The 16,778-nt window shown below is 44.6% G+C and overlaps 1 protein-coding gene across 3 annotated transcripts in view; it reads left to right on the top strand.

The window, feature by feature from the left end:
* Positions 1-16,778, top strand: part of LOC110485781 (STE20-like serine/threonine-protein kinase) — a 36,005-nt gene that overhangs the window by 13,574 nt on the left and 5,653 nt on the right. Inside the window, exons 5-17 of one of the 3 annotated variants that reach the window (XM_021556940.2) lie at positions 152-224; positions 562-756; positions 1,081-1,162; positions 2,979-3,110; positions 3,373-4,332; positions 4,568-4,698; positions 5,091-5,214; positions 5,804-5,983; positions 10,875-10,967; positions 11,597-11,668; positions 12,946-13,075; positions 14,102-14,226; positions 15,009-15,200. In XM_021556940.2, coding sequence (XP_021412615.2) covers positions 152-224; positions 562-756; positions 1,081-1,162; positions 2,979-3,110; positions 3,373-4,332; positions 4,568-4,698; positions 5,091-5,214; positions 5,804-5,983; positions 10,875-10,967; positions 11,597-11,668; positions 12,946-13,075; positions 14,102-14,226; positions 15,009-15,200 — 2,489 coding nt within the window. The remainder of the gene's footprint in view (positions 1-151; positions 225-561; positions 757-1,080; positions 1,163-2,978; positions 3,111-3,372; positions 4,333-4,567; positions 4,699-5,090; positions 5,215-5,803; positions 5,984-10,874; positions 10,968-11,596; positions 11,669-12,945; positions 13,076-14,101; positions 14,227-15,008; positions 15,201-16,778) is intronic. The other 2 variants (XM_021556941.2, XM_021556943.2) reach the window with 2 other exon arrangements.

Genomic DNA, 16,778 nt, shown 5'->3' with positions numbered 1-16,778 from the left:
TATATACTGTGTATATATTTGCGGACCCTCTGCAGTACCTCTAGGGGGCCGCGGACCCCAGGGTGAATACCCCTGGCTTAGGTTAATTCTTATGAACAACACGTTGTACCCTAGTTGCTAACAGCAGCACCTTTTCCCATTGGTGTTTCAGCTGACTTTGGTGTGTCGGCCAAAAATACCAAAACACTACAGAGGAGAGACTCTTTCATCGGGACGCCATACTGGTGAGTCAAACATGAAAACCTGTCATATTGTTGTAATTCATCAAACTACTATTTCTCCCCATTCTTCTGAATTGACCAGTCAACTTGATATACTTTTTAATGTATCCCCCCCAAAAAAATATTTACTTGCATTTCAATTTATAGAAACCTTAATGTATAGCCTACAAAATCCTAATATTACTGTACAGAAATTATACAATTACACATTTCCACACTATTCGTTTCATTGCCATTTACATTTCACCTAATATATTTTGTCCCCTTTTCATTGGTCATTCATATTTCACTGAAACATTTCATATCCTCTGATTGGTTCTTTTTTATCCGTTCTTCCCAGGATGGCCCCGGAGGTGGTGATGTGTGAGACGTTTAAGGACCGTCCGTACGACTACAAGGCTGACATCTGGTCCCTGGGGGTGACTCTGATCGAGATGGCCCAGATTGAGCCTCCCAACCACGAGATGAACCCAATGAGAGTCCTGCTGAAAATAGCCAAGGCCGATCCGCCTACCCTGATGCAGCCGTCGCGCTGGTAAGTCTGGCGTGTCAGTCAGTGATGTGGCAGCCTGGCAGACAAGTTATTTCTGTCTAGGTTTGGCCTCAGGAACCCTCAATTACATGGGAAGGAAGAAATGCCCTTTTGATACGCTGTCACAATGTTCCTCTTCTTGCACTTTCTTGCCTAGAGAGATTGTATCACTAATTCACTCCTCTCTGCACTTGCCATATCTGTTGAGATGGTTCTATCTACTCTAATTTAGCTCAATGCCTTTGAGAGGAATACATGACACTGTTTAATTGTAACCCATTTTCAATGTTGTAGCTATTACAAATTATCTCCATTCACTCTCTTCAGGTCTCCCGAGTTCAGTGATTTCCTAAGAAAGTGTCTCGATAAGAATGTGGACAACAGATGGAATGTGGCACAACTTCTACAGGTAATGGTGACACACCTGTTCCCCCCTTTTGCCCTCACTTTCCCCTTTGTTCCCTCACCCTACCTCCTCTTCTCCTCAGCCCACCTCCTCTTCTCCTCACCCCACCTCCTCTTCTCCTCAGCCCCCTCCTCTCCTCCTCACCCCACCTCCTCTTCTCTTTAGCCCACCTCCTCTTCTCCTCAGCCCACCTCCTCTTCTCCTCAGCCCACCTCCTCTTCTCCTCAGCCCACCTCCTCTTCTCCTCAGCCCACCTCCTCTTCTCCTCAGCCCACCTCCTCTCCTCCTCACCCCACCTCCTCTTCTCCTCACCCCACCTCCTCTCCTCCTCAGCCCACCTCCTCTCCTCCTCACCCCACCTCCTCTCCTCCTCAGCCCACCTCCTCTTCTCCTCAGCCCACCTCCTCTTCTCCTCTGCCCACCTCCTCTCCTCCTCACCCCACCTCCTCTCCTCCTCACCCCACCTCCTCCTGTTTCCCCCCCCCCCCCCCCCCCCAACCCCGAGCACAACACTCCTCTTCAATCCATCCCACGGCCACCTGTCAAATTAAATACTTGGCCATATTGGCCCTGATCATGATCCGATAGCTGCTCAGCCGGTGCATCTAAGGTACATCTGTGTCAGCCAGGTACCTGGTGTGCTAGCTAGCGCGCTAACGACGCTTACTTATCCCCTCTGCGCCTCCGTCAGCACAACAGGCTTTTCTTTCCGAAAGGGTTTAAAGAGCGACCGCCAAGCTAGACAGAATGACTTCCAGGCAGACAGTAAGAAGATATGGCGTACGGAGGACATAAACGCACATGAGCTCAGTGTGGGACAGTACAACAGGAGTATCGTTGGTATCTTTTACCAAAAGCCCAAAAAGGGCGTGAAAGAACAGTAGCCTACCACCGACGAACGTGTTGATAGCGACGAAGCTGCAAATTCTTAGGCCGGCGGTTGATTATGTTCAGCGGGTGTCCTGGCAAAAGAAGGACAAGGTAAGACTTGGGTTTTGTTGTTTGGAAAAGAGATGCATTATGACTGCAGTACCCGTACAGTAGGGAAGACCGTGTGCTTTGTCTATTAATCAGGTTGTTATGAAGATTGTACTTCACATTTTTGACTAAATATACATTGAGCGTTCAAAACATTAGGAACACCTTCCTAATATTGAGTTGCACCCCATTTTGTCCTCAGAACAGCCTCAACTCAGAGGCATGGACTACAAGGTTTAGGAAGCGTTCCACAGGAACGCTGGCCCATGTGGACTCCAATGCTTCCCACAGTTATGTCAAGTTGTCTGGATGGCCTTTGAGTGGTAGACCATTCTTTATTCACTGTTGAGTGTGGAAAAACCCAGCAGCGTTGCAGTTCTTGACACACTCAAACTGGTGTGCCTGGCACCTACTACCATACCCTGTTCAAAGGCACTTAAATCTTTTGTCTTGCCCATTCACCCTCTGAATGGCAGACATAAACAATCCATGTCTCAATTGTCTCAAGGCTTCAAAACCGTTCTTCAACCAGTCTCCTCCCCTTCCTCTACACTGATTGAAGTGGATTTAACAGGTGCCATCAATAAGGGATCATAGCTTTCACCTGGATTCACCTGGTCAGTCTGTCAGGTTTTGTACACTCAGTGTATTTTTCTTTAAATCTTGATTTGTGTGATGTGTCTCAATTGCACCTCTTTGACTGCAATATTGAAATCGCACAAATATTGATGTTCTCTTTTCAGGGGCAATGTAAGTAGTACACTTCAAGGGGACATAATAGTCTTTAAATCTAAAAGTGTTCTCAATATTGTGCATCTTTCTCTTTTTCTTATCGTTGCAGCATCCATTTTTGAGTACTGTGACAGACAGCAGACCGTTGAGGGAGCTGATCGCTGAAGCAAAGGCTGAGGTTTACGAGGAGATTGAGGATCACAAGGAGGAAGAGGAGGAGGAGGATGGCGAGACACAACGGGTATGTCACACCACAGACAGCTCAGTTAGGAAAAGAACCAGATGAGAGTGTGAAACGCTATAGATGGACAGTGTGTATTTTTTCTGTGGTCTTCATCCTTCATTAAGAACAGTCTGTGCTGATTTGACAAAAATAAGGAAAGTGAGTGGCTATTGGCTAGAAGGATATATTTAGAATCTTCTATTATTTGAATATGCTAATCTAGACATGATCTGTTGATTATTTTGAACCTACATTTTGATTTTCATCACGTCTTCTTCAGGGTCACAAACGTGCGCCGTCCGATGCCAGTGTTGCCAGCACGGAGGATGAGAAACTCCCTCAGTCTCCCTCAGCCTCCATCCTGGAGTCTTTACCGGAGAAGGTTGAACCGGTTATCCCAACACCACAGATTGTTGAAAAGGTCCCTGAACCAAGCGTCGCCAAGCCAGAGGAGAACCTGGTTGTGGACACGGGCTCCGTCGAGGAGTCTGCTGTCCCTGCAGAAGTGGAGAAAATGGATGAGACCCTTGGTGTTCCAATGAATGCAGAGGCAACAGAAGCCAGTGAGAAACCAGTAGAGGTGACGGAAGAGGAGGAGAAGGTTCCAGAAATAACAGAAGTTTCCCCAACAGAAGCCAGTGAGAAACCAGTAGAGGTGACGGAGGAGAAGGTTCCAGAAATAACAGAGGTTTCCCCAACAGAACCCAGTGAGATAGCTTCTTCAGACCCAGCTGAGAAACCAGCAGAGCCCCAACCAGAAGGAACCGTTTCCAATGCTGAAGTCACCATAGGGGACAAGGAGATGGAGCAACTGGCCATATCCAATCAAGATGAAAAGGAAGTGGACACAGCTGAGGTCCAGACGAACGAGATCACTGCAGAAGGGTCAGAGGCCAAGGAAGAGCCAACAGAAGGCAAGATGGAAGTTGAGGAAGAACCAGCCAACGAGGATCCTAGCAGGGAAGCAAAGGTTACCGTGACAACCCCAGAGGAGACTAAGGTGGACGACAAACTCACACCTGCATCTTCAGCGGTCTGGAAAAAGGAGGAAGGAGAGAAAGAGAGAGTGGAGTATAAGCCAACTGCGGAGACAGGGACTCCAGTGAAGTCTAAGGATGAGAAGGAGAGGGATTCGGACTCTGGGAGTAGTTCTGCTGCAGATAACGGCAGCATAGACATGAACCTGTCCATCTCCAGCTTCCTGACCAAAACCAAGGAGCCAGGACCCCCCTCCATACAGGTACGGCATCACAATACACTCTCTTTAGAGAATGTCTTTGATCAAATCCACTGGTAATAGCTAAGTAATCCAGTAATAACCCTCATGAATACACCATTGTAAATGCTTCATACATTATTATCGGTGTTATAAATGCTTATGAATTGTAATGTTTATAATGACCGCTTTATCCCATAAAGTTGTCCAACTACAGTATATTGATGGTATATTTATTGCCACCATTTTTGTTTTTCAGGACACCAAGCGCCAGAAGAAGACACTGAAGAAGACCCGTAGGTTCGTGGTGGATGGAGTCGAGGTTAGCGTGACGACGTCGAAGATCATCACCGACAATGACACCAAGAACGAGGAGATGAGGTTCCTCAGGTAAAGATTTGTTTGCAGGAATTAGCACGTTGAGCAATATGCATTGAAATATATGCCAATACTATGCACGGATATAATCCATCTCTCCCGCGGTATAAGCTCAAGCTTAAGCTCTAACTGAACTGAATGAACTAGTGAATGTAGCTATTTTAGTATATTGCGTATACAAAACATTAGGACCACCTTCCTAATATTGCTTTGCACCCCCTTTTGACCTCAGCCCATTTGCATATCAAAGTGCTACTGAGCCGCGTGCATCGAGATGTCTTGTAATATAACGTTTTCATTGGTCTCTCGAGAGACCCTCCTCCATTGCTTTGGGTTGGTTAATCTCCTTTTGGAGAAAAAGGTGTTCCTCTCTCACGGTTTCCTTCCTCCCCCTCCTCTCCCAGGCGTCAGGAGCTGAGGGAGCTGCGTCTCCTGCAGAAAGAGGAACAGAGGGCCCAGCAGCAGCTCAGCAATAAACTGCAGCAGCAGAAAGAGCAGATCTGCCGCCGTTTCGAACAGGAGACGACCGTGAGTCACTATCCTTTTTTTGTTGTCAACGCCTCAATGGGAGGTGCTTTGAGACCTATCGACAGGTACCGTGTAGTACTGCAATTGCATGTAGTGCTATGGTACTATAATTGCCTGTTCGTGACCCTGGCCCCAGTCTTACTGTGTCCAACCTAGCACAGTGACGGAAGGTTGCCGACTGGTGTGGTCACAACCAATCCCGAAGGAGCATGCTAAACCACACACGGCTCTGAAACAGTAAGCTGAATTAGCCCAGTAAGACCAGTTAGTCGTTGCCCAGTATTACAGAGGTATGTCCCGTCCACACCACACCACAGCTTCCATGTGCCTTTTGCTCCTGTTACGTCATTACTTATTTCTGGACGAGGTAAATCCTTCTGTATGTCAGTCAAACTGCCACTCACAGTTTAGACGGAGACTGAATCCACTAGCCAGCTAGTAAATCCAAGGCAAACGGGATGCCATTGAAATGCCATGGCTTTCTGTAATATGCCAGTCATTCATTGATGACCAGTGTTTGGATACCAGTTCTATTTCTAGTGAAAGGGACGAGCCGACACCGAATCAAAATGACATCCTCATTCTGCAGAGTAAGAAGCGCCACTACGACCAGGAAGTGGAGAACCTGGAGAGACAGCAGAAGCAGACCATCGAGAGGCTGGAGCAGGAGCACACCAACCGGCTGAGGGACGAGGCCAAGCGCATCAAGGCCGAGCAGGACAAGGAGCTGTCCAAGTTCCAGAACATGCTCAAGAACCGCAAGAAAGAGGTAAGGAAGTAGAGGGCAGTGTGTGTTAGTGTTGCACGGTATACCCAAACGTCAGGACTTTTTCTATACTAGAACATGAAAAACGGTTCAGTGCTAGAATTTTTGGTACTTTCGGTTCTTCTGTCAAATGTGTCTCACGTCGTTTACTGATTGAGAGAGGATCAAGTCTGTCTATCAGCACAGCCCGGTCCACTTATAACGTGAGAGCACCGTGCCTGCTTCACTTACCCATTGCTGGCTGTAGTCTGTCCTGAGGAACTACTGCTCACACTGGGAGTCTGGGCTGCATCATGTTAGCTCCCCACTCATACTGACTCTAGTCTGTCCTGAAGAACCACTGCTCACACTGGGAGTCTGGGCTGCATCGCGTTATCTCCGCTCATACTGACTGTAGTCTGTCCTGAAGAACCACTGCTCGCACTGGGAGTCTGGGCTGCATCATGCTAGCTCCCCACTCATACTGACTGTAGTCTGTCCTGAAGAACCACTGCTCACACTGGGAGTCTGGGCTGCATACTGACTCTAGTCTGTCCTGCTCTAAGCGTCTAGGCTGTATCACACTAGCTCCCCACTCACGCTGCGCAGAAGTTAACACACTTGAATAATGCAACACAGCACGTAGATATTGAGCAACTGTTAATTACTGTTCGCAAAACAATGTCCATTACAGGCAATAACACTTTACAATGTAATAAAATCACTTTTTTAGCTTCCAGCTTTGTAGGCTAACTTTCCTTGCTAGCTTACAGCTGAAGTCTACATCAATTCACCACCCTAGTACTTTGTTTGTGATAATAATGCAAACCATAATGCAACACATGCCGATATCAAAGCTGATTTGTCACCAAAAACCACACGGTCGTTGCCAAACACGTTATTCATTCACTTGGTCTCCCTCGCCTCGGGTCTCTCCTGTCACTGTGTTTGAGTGACGTCATTAAGTTGTTAAAGACACAGCGCACACGTTTATAAAAGAAGATATTGCTTCTGCCATGCAAATGTTGTTGATCAGTACAATAAAACAAGGCCACGAATGGAAGGGAAATGGATTGTTTGTCATCTGTTACCACGTTAAATCAGCCAAAACAAGCACTCACTCCCAGGGCCTGATTTAATACAGGTGCCTACAGGGGCCGATTCCTCGGAGCCCAAGAACATAAGGGGCCCAAAAGGCAGAGCCATTTAAAAAAAATATATATAAGGGGGTTAGGGTTAATTGATTCATTAACGCATGCATGGCTATCTGGATCAAGTGCCATTCTGTACATTTGGCAATGCGCCTTTTTTTTAGCCGTGGTATCGTTTCTGATATTGAGTATCGTGATGGTGTCAAGTACCATGATAATAAACCTGGAATCGTTATCAAAGTCACATTTTTGGTATCATGACAACACTAGTGTGTGTGTGTGTGGTATGTGAATGTTGTAACTGATGCTGTAAAGGTCTGGCTGTGGGTGTGCTTGCGGTGTACAGTACATTTGTGGAAAAGAAACATGTTGATCTGTCATAGATTAGGCTAAGCAGCGGTTGGACTCTCATTGGCTGTCTGTGATTTGCAGGATTGTTTTCACTACAATGTCTTGCTGTTACATTTGACCTTTTAGTCATTTAACAGACTCTCTTATCCAGAACAACTTACAGTCACCTTAAAAGATAGCTTGGTGAGAATATCACCGTTGTCGCAAGTACATTTTTCCTCAGTAAAGAAGCTATCAACAAAGTCAGTGCTGGTAGGACAAGACGACAAGGAATAGTTGTCTTTTCAACAACAACAACACTTATTGACAGACAAAAATATACTAAGCTACTCTTGCAGAAATGAGTTGTTTTCCCAGGCTATCGATGAGCTCTGTTGAACTGGATCACTAAGAGTGGTTTTAATATGCATGATGTACTGTTGAACTGGATCACTAAGAGTGGTTTTAATATGCATGATGTACTGTTGAACTGGATCACTAAGAGTGGTTTTAATATGCATGATGTACTGTTGAACTGGATCACTAAGAGTGGTTTTAATATGCATGATGTACTTTTGAACTGGATCACTAAGAGTGGTTTTAATATGCATGATGTACTGTTGAACTGGATCACTAAAATGGGTTTTAATATGCATGATGTACTGTTGAACTGGATCACTAAGAGTGGTTTTAATATGCATGATGTACTGTTGAACTGGATCACTAAGAGTGGTTTTAATATGCATGATGTACTGTTGAACTGGATCACTAAGAGTGGTTTTAATATGCATGATGTACTGTTGAACTGGATCACTAAGAGTGGTTTTAATATGCATGATGTACTGTTGAACTGGATCACTAAAAGGGGTTTTAATATGCATGATGTACTGTTGAACTGGATCACTAAGAGTGGTTTTAATATGCATGATGTACTTTTGAACTGGATCACTAAGAGTGGTTTTAATATGCATGATGTACTGTTGAACTGGATCACTAAGAGTGGTTTTAATATGCATGATGTACTGTTGAACTGGATCACTAAAAGGGGTTTTAATATGCATGATGTACTGTTGAACTGGATCACTAAGAGTGGTTTTAATATGCATGATGTACTGTTGAACTGGATCACTAAGAGTGGTTTTAATATGCATGATGTACTGTTGAACTGGATCACTAAGAGTGGTTTTAATATGCATGATGTACTGTTGAACTGGATCACTAAGAGTGGTTTTAATATGCATGATGTACTGTTGAACTGGATCACTAAGAGTGGTTTTAATATGCATGATGTACTGTTGAACTGGATCACTAAGAGTGGTTTTAATATGCATGATGTACTGTTGAACTGGATCACTAAGAGTGGTTTTAATATGCATGATGTACTGTTGAACTGGATCACTAAGAGTGGTTTTAATATGCATGATGTACTGTTGAACTGGATCACTAAAAGTAGTTAATATGCATGATGTACTGTTGAACTGGATCACTAAAAGTAGTTAATATGCATGATGTACTGTTGAACTGGATCACTAAAAGGGGTTTTAATATGCATGATGTACTGTTGAACTGGATCACTAAGAGTGGTTTTAATATGCATGATGTACTGTTGAACTGGATCACTAAAAGTAGTTAATATGCATGATGTACTGTTGAACTGGATCACTAAGAGTGGTTTTAATATGCATGATGTACTGTTGAACTGGATCACTAAGAGTGGTTTTAATATGCATGATGTACTGTTGAACTGGATCACTAAAAGTAGTTAATATGCATGATGTACTGTTGAACTGGATCACTAAGAGTGGTTTTAATATGCATGATGTACTGTTGAACTGGATCACTAAGAGTGGTTTTAATATGCATGATGTACTGTTGAACTGGATCACTAAAAGTAGTTAATATGCATGATGTACTGTTGAACTGGATCACTAAAAGTTGTTAATATGCATGATGTACTGTTGAACTGGATCACTAAGAGTGGTTTTAATATGCATGATGTACTGTTGAACTGGATCACTAAGAGTGGTTTTAATATGCATGATGTACTGTTGAACTGGATCACTAAGAGTGGTGTTAATATGCATGATGTACTGTTGAACTGGATCACTAAAAGTAGTTAATATGCATGATGTACTGTTGAACTGGATCACTAGAAGTGGTTTTAATATGCATGATGTACTGTTGAACTGGATCACTAAAAGTAGTTAATATGCATGATGTACTGTTGAACTGGATCACTATAAGGGGTTTTAATATGCATGATGTACTGTTGAACTGGATCACTAAGAGTGGTTTTAATATGCATGATGTACTGTTGAACTGGATCACTAAAAGTAGTTAATATGCATGATGTACTGTTGAACTGGATCACTAAGAGTGGTTTTAATATTCATGATGTACTGTTGAACTGGATCACTAAGAGTGGTTTTAATATGCATGATGTACTGTTGAACTGGATCACTAAAAGTAGTTAATATGCATGATGTACTGTTGAACTGGATCACTAAAAGTAGTTAATATGCATGATGTACTGTTGAACTGGATCACTAGAAGTGGTTTTAATATGCATGATGTACTGTTGAACTGGATCACTAAAAGTAGTTAATATGCATGATGTACTGTTGAACTGGATCACTAAGAGTGGTTTTAATATGCATGATGTACTGTTGAACTGGATCACTAAGAGTGGTTTTAATATGCATGATGTACTGTTGAACTGGATCACTAAAAGTAGTTAATATGCATGATGTACTGTTGAACTGGATCACTAAAAGTAGTTAATATGCATGATGTACTGTTGAACTGGATCACTAAAAGTAGTTAATATGCATGCATTGGCGACATCATGCCACAATAAATTAGTCTTTATAAACTAGTCTTACTTTCAATATCTTACGTTTCACAGGGTAGTTAAGTCCAGCTGACAAAGGTGATATATTCTCAATCTTGTTTGGAAGGGGTTTCCTTGTTTAGCATTGACAGTCATGTGAATGTTTAGATGTTTATCCATGTGCACCCCAGTTCGTCCTCAGTATTAATCCCATAGTGTGCCATCGTAAGAGGATAGCCCAATCAACACGACAATCCAATGCCTATTTAGAGCAGTTAGCGTTTTACTGACACACCCGCGGTTACAGTAGATATCTCTCTCATCGGGTTTGTATAACCTGTGTCTAAATCGGTCTGAACACTGTCACTTCTCGTCACCGAAACCCAGATCTGTAGCCTATGTGCTGTATCCAAATGATTCTGACGGGACTATAGTCCGTGATGTTGGTTTATGTAGCGCACGCATACAAATCTGGCGTCAGGCGACTTCTCATAGACTTTGGCTAATGAGTTGAAACACAAATCCATATCAAAGCCTTGTTGTTGTGTCTGTGTTGTTTCTGCTGTCATTGTGGTGTGTTTGTTTGGGCTGCCTCATGCCATAGTTCAAACAGGAAATGCGACTCACGCCCCGGCACAGGAGAAACGCTGTGGTGAAACGGGGGAAAAAGGACATAATCACAACTCCACGTGAAGAGGTAGTTTGTTGTGGGGAAACTGTTGGTGTGGCTTTCCTACTTGGACTGTCCCTTCAATGTCAGTCTACTATTCTTCTGTTGGCTGCTTTCAAGACTGCTGTCATTTAGCCCCTTTGGGAATTTTTGGGCTACTCTTTTTTTTTCCCCCAAAACTTGTCTTTTGTGTGGTTTGTTTTTGGCTGAAAATAGAGTTTATTTATGTATAATTTTACAGTCGATCATTTTCATTCAAAACGAATCAAGTAGGCTTACAGTATCTTCCAGCACAATTTACAGTATAGTCCAACACTATTGATGTGTTTTCTAACAATCCACCCGCCTGTGAATCACAGTGGAACACATTGCCTGTATATTACGGGGGTGTAACAGTGTGTCGGTGTAATGGTTAACTTAGCCAGCATTTTATGGATGAGTGGCTGATGATTAGTAGAGTATTATCTGTTGTGTGGCCCAGGTTACTGTGCTGTATGGAGCCTGAGTGCCAGTCTGCTTGTGCACCATTGCCAACTCCTTTTCCCTTACGGTCATGCATGATAACGAGTGTTGGCAGTAATGCAACAAATAGACTGGCATTCCGGCTACAGGTTATGATTTAGTAGAGTATAGGTCTAATCTGTTGTGATCTACAGGGAGTGGCCCAGGGTATGATTCTATCTTTTCAGTTGTCCTCCTGCACTCTCTTCAACGCCCCCATGCAGGATGTAAGTAGTAAGATGCCCTCCCCCTTGGTTTGAAATGTGTTCTCTTCCTGCTCTCTCACATGGCAGTAGATTCACTCACTGACTTTGAGACGGCAGGGTTTATATCGGTGCGTGTGTGTGTGTGTGTGTGTGGAATGCTTTGTGGGCCTTCTCCTTTCCTTAAAACCTGGACTGATCAATATGCGGAGGGCTGGTTTAAAGGGAATGCAGCAGTATTCTATTTTGGGATTTGGCCGGCACATTTCTGTAGAGGAAATGTCATCAACCCTGAACTTAGCATTTCAATCAACCTGGAAAAAAAACAACATTCATAGTGCATTGCCCATAAAACGAATCAATTCCGCCAGTCGATGTCCGGTGCTCTACGTTTTCTGTGACCCAGCACATCTAGTCCGTCTAGTCTACTTCCTGTCGCCACATTGTTGCCAGCTTCCACAGTGTGGTACATTAACTCAAGCCATACTTATCCCCAGGTAAACTCCTTAAAAAATATATTAAAAAAATTATGGAAACCCATAGTCCAGACCCCATACAGTAGGGTTGGTCAGATTATGCGTCTGTCCTGGTGGGGTGGGGTAAACATCAACAAGCTAGACCTGTCTGCCAGCCTCAATACTCTAAGGTGACTCTCTCTCGTGTTGTTGGAATCGACTGGGGGAACTAGAGCAGTTGAGGTGAGGTGAAGACAGCCATTCCAAATTGACGGACAGACACGTGTGTTTTGGCATCTTCATCCTGTGGATTTTTGTTTGCCGAGCTCTTACGGTTGGTTTGAATCTCTCTTCTGTTCATCTCTTAAACTGTACCGACACAGTTCTCTCCTGGTGTTTCTTAATTTAATCAAGTGACATTGTAGGCCTGGTTTTAGGGCTGTACTGGCAATCTGAGTAAGTGTAACAACTCATCAACTAACTAAGAAATGACAGTGTGTTCTGTGACTCCTGGTGCGTTTTGGTTCTGTGAATTTGGTCTCAGTTGGCCTGCTAATGGCCTTTTCATTTGACTAAATCACTCTCTTTCTCTCTTCTTCTGTCTGGATCACACAGTGTATAGCAGAGGTACTCACCTCTGAGCCTAAGAGGTCAGGAGCCTGCTGGTTTTCTGTTCTGCTTGACAATGAATTGCAAACACCTGGTGTCCCAGGTCTAAATAAGTTCTCAATTAGAGGGGAACAATGGAAAAAATGCAGTGGAACTGGCTTGGAGGTCCAGAGTTGCGTTTGAGAGGCATATAGAGAATCTTCACTTATCCAGCTGTCTTTCCCTCTTCTTCCTCAGGAGCAGGAGTTCCTGCAGAAACAGCAGCAGGAGCTGGACTGTGCCCTGAAGAAGATCATCCAGCAACACAAACACGAGCTGGCCACCATCGAGAGAGACTGTCTCAACCACAAACAACAGCTCCTCAGAGGTGAAGATGCATCTCTCGGCGTGACACATAGACTATAGATAGGTACTCAGTCATAGCACCTTCTCAGAGGGGAGAAACCGGCCTTAACCACAAACGGAAGATGCATAAGCTCTGTGTGAGATGCAAGTAGCACAGATGCACATTGCAGTAGGATAGATACAGTACCTTACAAAGGTCAGAGTCACCACATAGAAACACAGTCTACCCTAGCCGCTATCACCAGCGTACTTAAAGGAAATATGGTAAACCTTACTGTATGTGTGTGAGATGGAAACCGCAAACCCACAGTGACACAGTATATAACTGAAAACGGAAGCTCTACAGAGTTCAACCTAAGGCTCCGTCAGGCCTTGACTCTAGTTGAGCCATAAGACACGGGAGGGGGGGTGGTATATGTCCAATATTATGCACGACACAACACAGAGTGCCTGGATACAACCCTTAGCCGTGGTATATTGACCATATACCACAAACCCTGAGCTGCCTTATTGCTATCATAGACTGGTTACCAATGTAAAAATACATGTTTTGGCATACCCGTGGTATACTGTCTGATTTACCACGGCTTTCAGCCAATCAGCATGCAGGGTTCGAACCACCCAGTTTATAATACCTATTGATGCTGAGAATTTAACATGAACTGAACAGCAGCCCACTAACCCTGCCTGGTCAGATTCCAGTCATCCCATACACATCAGCTTACAGAAAAAGCTCCACAGAAATGTTCACAAGCTGTAGGCCTCGATGACTTGCTGATTTGAATGGTATGAACCATGTTAGAAAGGGAAAGAAAATTAACTTCTGAAGGAAGTGTCTCACAAACACATTCCAAGCTAACCAGTTAGTCAAATCTAGTGACATGTTGTTTTGTTGTTGGGTGCCAAAATTCGTCAACCTCAAATACAAAGGAATACGGATGAAAGATGTGATTACAATGGTGGGGTATTGTATCTGGTAATAATATGCTGAACTTCCGTGTAATGCAGTGTTTCCTTGTACTGAGTTTGTGTGTTTTGGTCCTGGCAGCACGGGAAGCAGCAATGTGGGAGCTGGAAGAGCGTCACCTACAGGAGAAACACCAGTTGTTTAAACAACAGCTGAAAGACCAGTACTTCATGCAGAGACACCAGCTGCTCAAGAGACACGAGAAGGTACAGTACAGCTTCCAGACAGACAAACAGCCGATTCAGGATCAGATCTCATAAGCCTAGTCCTGAACAGAACCACTAGGAGCAAAATACCTGAACAGTTTGGGGGATAAAGTGAGGCATAATACTGAATGACTAGTTTTGACTCATAACATTTTAGATCAGATTGGAAATATGCCTGGGTATATCTGTTTCTGCATTCAACAATAATGCGTCATTGTTTTGCCAAATGCGGACTGAGTAATGTTGACAAGACAACTACATGCCTAACACTTTGGCAACCCTTCTAATATCTCATATCTAATTTCTATGGAAGCTAATGATGTTTCTGCCCCCCCCCCACCTCCTCTTCCCCACCCTCCCTACATCACCTCCCTCCCCCCCTCTCCACTCCCTCCTTCCTATCTTCCTCCCTCCCTCCCCCTGTCTCTCCACTCCCCCCCTCTGTCTCTCCCTCCCTCCTTCCTCTCTTTCTCTCTCTCTCTCTCTTCCTCTCTCTATCTCTCTCGCTCTCTGTCTGTGTCTGTGTCTGTCTCTGTGTCTGTCTCTGTCTCTCTGTCTGTCTCTGTCTGTCTCTCTCTGTCTCTCTCTCTGTGTCTCCTCTGTCTGTCTCTCTCTCTGTCTCTCCTCTGTCTGTCTCTCTCTCTGTGTCTCCTCTGTCTGTCTGTCTCTCTCTCTGTGTTTCGTCTGTCTGTCTGTCTCTCTGTCTCTCTCCGTCTGTCTCTCTCCGTCTGTCTCTCTCCGTCTGTCTCTCTCCGTCTGTCTCTCTCTGTGTGTGTATGTAGGAGATGGAGCAGATGCAGCGCTACAACCAGCGTCTGATTGAGGAGATGAAGAACAGGCAGACACAGGAGAGGGCCCGCTTACCCAAGATCCAGCGCAGCGAGGCCAAGACACGCATGGCCATGTTCAAGAAGAGCCTCCGAATCACTGGAGGCCCCATCACACCCGAGCAGGAGAGGGAGAAGGTCAAACAGGTGAGAGATAAAGGTCAAAGAACACATAACTGAGAGTGGAAACCTATATATTTAGATGTTATTTTCAAAGTATAATCAAATCAAATTTTATTGGACACATATTTAGCAGATGTTATTATGGTGTAGCGAAATGCTTGTGTTCCTAGCTCCAACAGAGCAGTAGTATCTAACAATTCACAATAATACACACAATCTAAAAGTAAAAGAATGGAATTAGGACGAGCAATGTTGGAGTGGCATTGAATAAATACAGTAGCATAGAATACACTGTATACATATGTGATGAGTGAAGCAGTATGTAAACACTATTAAAGTGACTAGTGTTCCATTATTAAAGTGGCCAGTGATTCCATGTCTATGTATATAGGGCAGCAGCCTCTATGATGTCGGGTTGAGTAACCAGGTGGTAGCTGGCTAGTGATGGCTATTTAACAGTCTGATGGCCTTGAGATAGAAGCTGTTTACCAGTCTCTCGGTCCCAGCTTTGATGCACCTGTACTGACCTTGCCTTCTGAATGATAGTGGGGTGAACAGGCCGTGACTCAGGTGGTTGATGTCCTTGATGGGGCTGAGCACACCCAAGGAAATTTTTTTGGCCTCCCTGTGACATCGGGTGCTGTAGGTGTCCTGGAGGGCAGGCAGTGTTCCCCCGGTGGTGCGCTGGGCAGACCGCACCACCATCTGGAGAGCCGTGCGGGTGCGGGCGGTGCAGTTGCCGTACCAGGCGGTGATACAGCCCGACAGGATGTTCTCAATTGTTTATCTGTAAACGTTTGTTAGGGTCTTAGGGGCCAAGCCAAATTTCTTCAGCCTCCTGAGGTTGAAGAGGCTCTGTTACGCCTTCTTCACCACGCTGTCTGTGTGGGTGGACCATTTTAGATTGTCAGTGATGTGTACGCCGAGGACCTTGAAGCTTTCCACTTTCTCCACTGGGGTTCTGTCTGTGGATGGGGGCGTGTTCCCTCTGCTGTTTCCTGAAGTTCACGATCAGCTCCTTCATTTTATTGACATTGAGGGAGAGGTTATTTTCCTGGCACCACTCCACCAGGGCCCTCACCTCCTCCCTGTAGGCTGTCTCGTCGTTGTTGGTAATTGGGCCTACCACTGTTGTCATCTGCAAACTTGATGATTGAGTTGAAAGCATGTGTGGCCACGCAGTCATGGGTGAACAGGGAGTACAGGAGGGGGCTGAGCACACCCCTGTGTTGTTTCCTACCCTCACCACCTGGGGGCAGCCCGTCAGGAAGTCCAGGACCCAGTTTCACAGGGCAGGGTTCAGACCCAGGGCCCCAAGCTTAATGATGAGCATGGAGGGGTACTATGGTGTTGAAGGCTGAGCTATAGTCAATGAACAGCATTCTTACGTAGGTATTCCTCTTGTCCAGGTGGGACAGGGCAGTGCGATTGCATCTTCTGTGGATCTATTGGGGCGGTAAGAAAATTGAAGTGGGTCTAATGTGTCAGGTAAGGTAGAGGTGATATGATCCTTGACTAGTCTCTCAAAGCACATCATGATGACAGAAGTGAGTCATTTAGTTCAGTTATCTTTTCTTTTTTGGGTACAGGGACAATGGTGGA

This window comes from Oncorhynchus mykiss, chromosome 13 (assembly GCF_013265735.2).
Source record: "Oncorhynchus mykiss isolate Arlee chromosome 13, USDA_OmykA_1.1, whole genome shotgun sequence".
Classification (NCBI taxonomy): domain Eukaryota; kingdom Metazoa; phylum Chordata; class Actinopteri; order Salmoniformes; family Salmonidae; genus Oncorhynchus; species Oncorhynchus mykiss.
The sequence above is the reverse complement of the archived record's forward strand: the minus strand, read 5'-3'. Positions and strand labels throughout refer to the sequence as shown.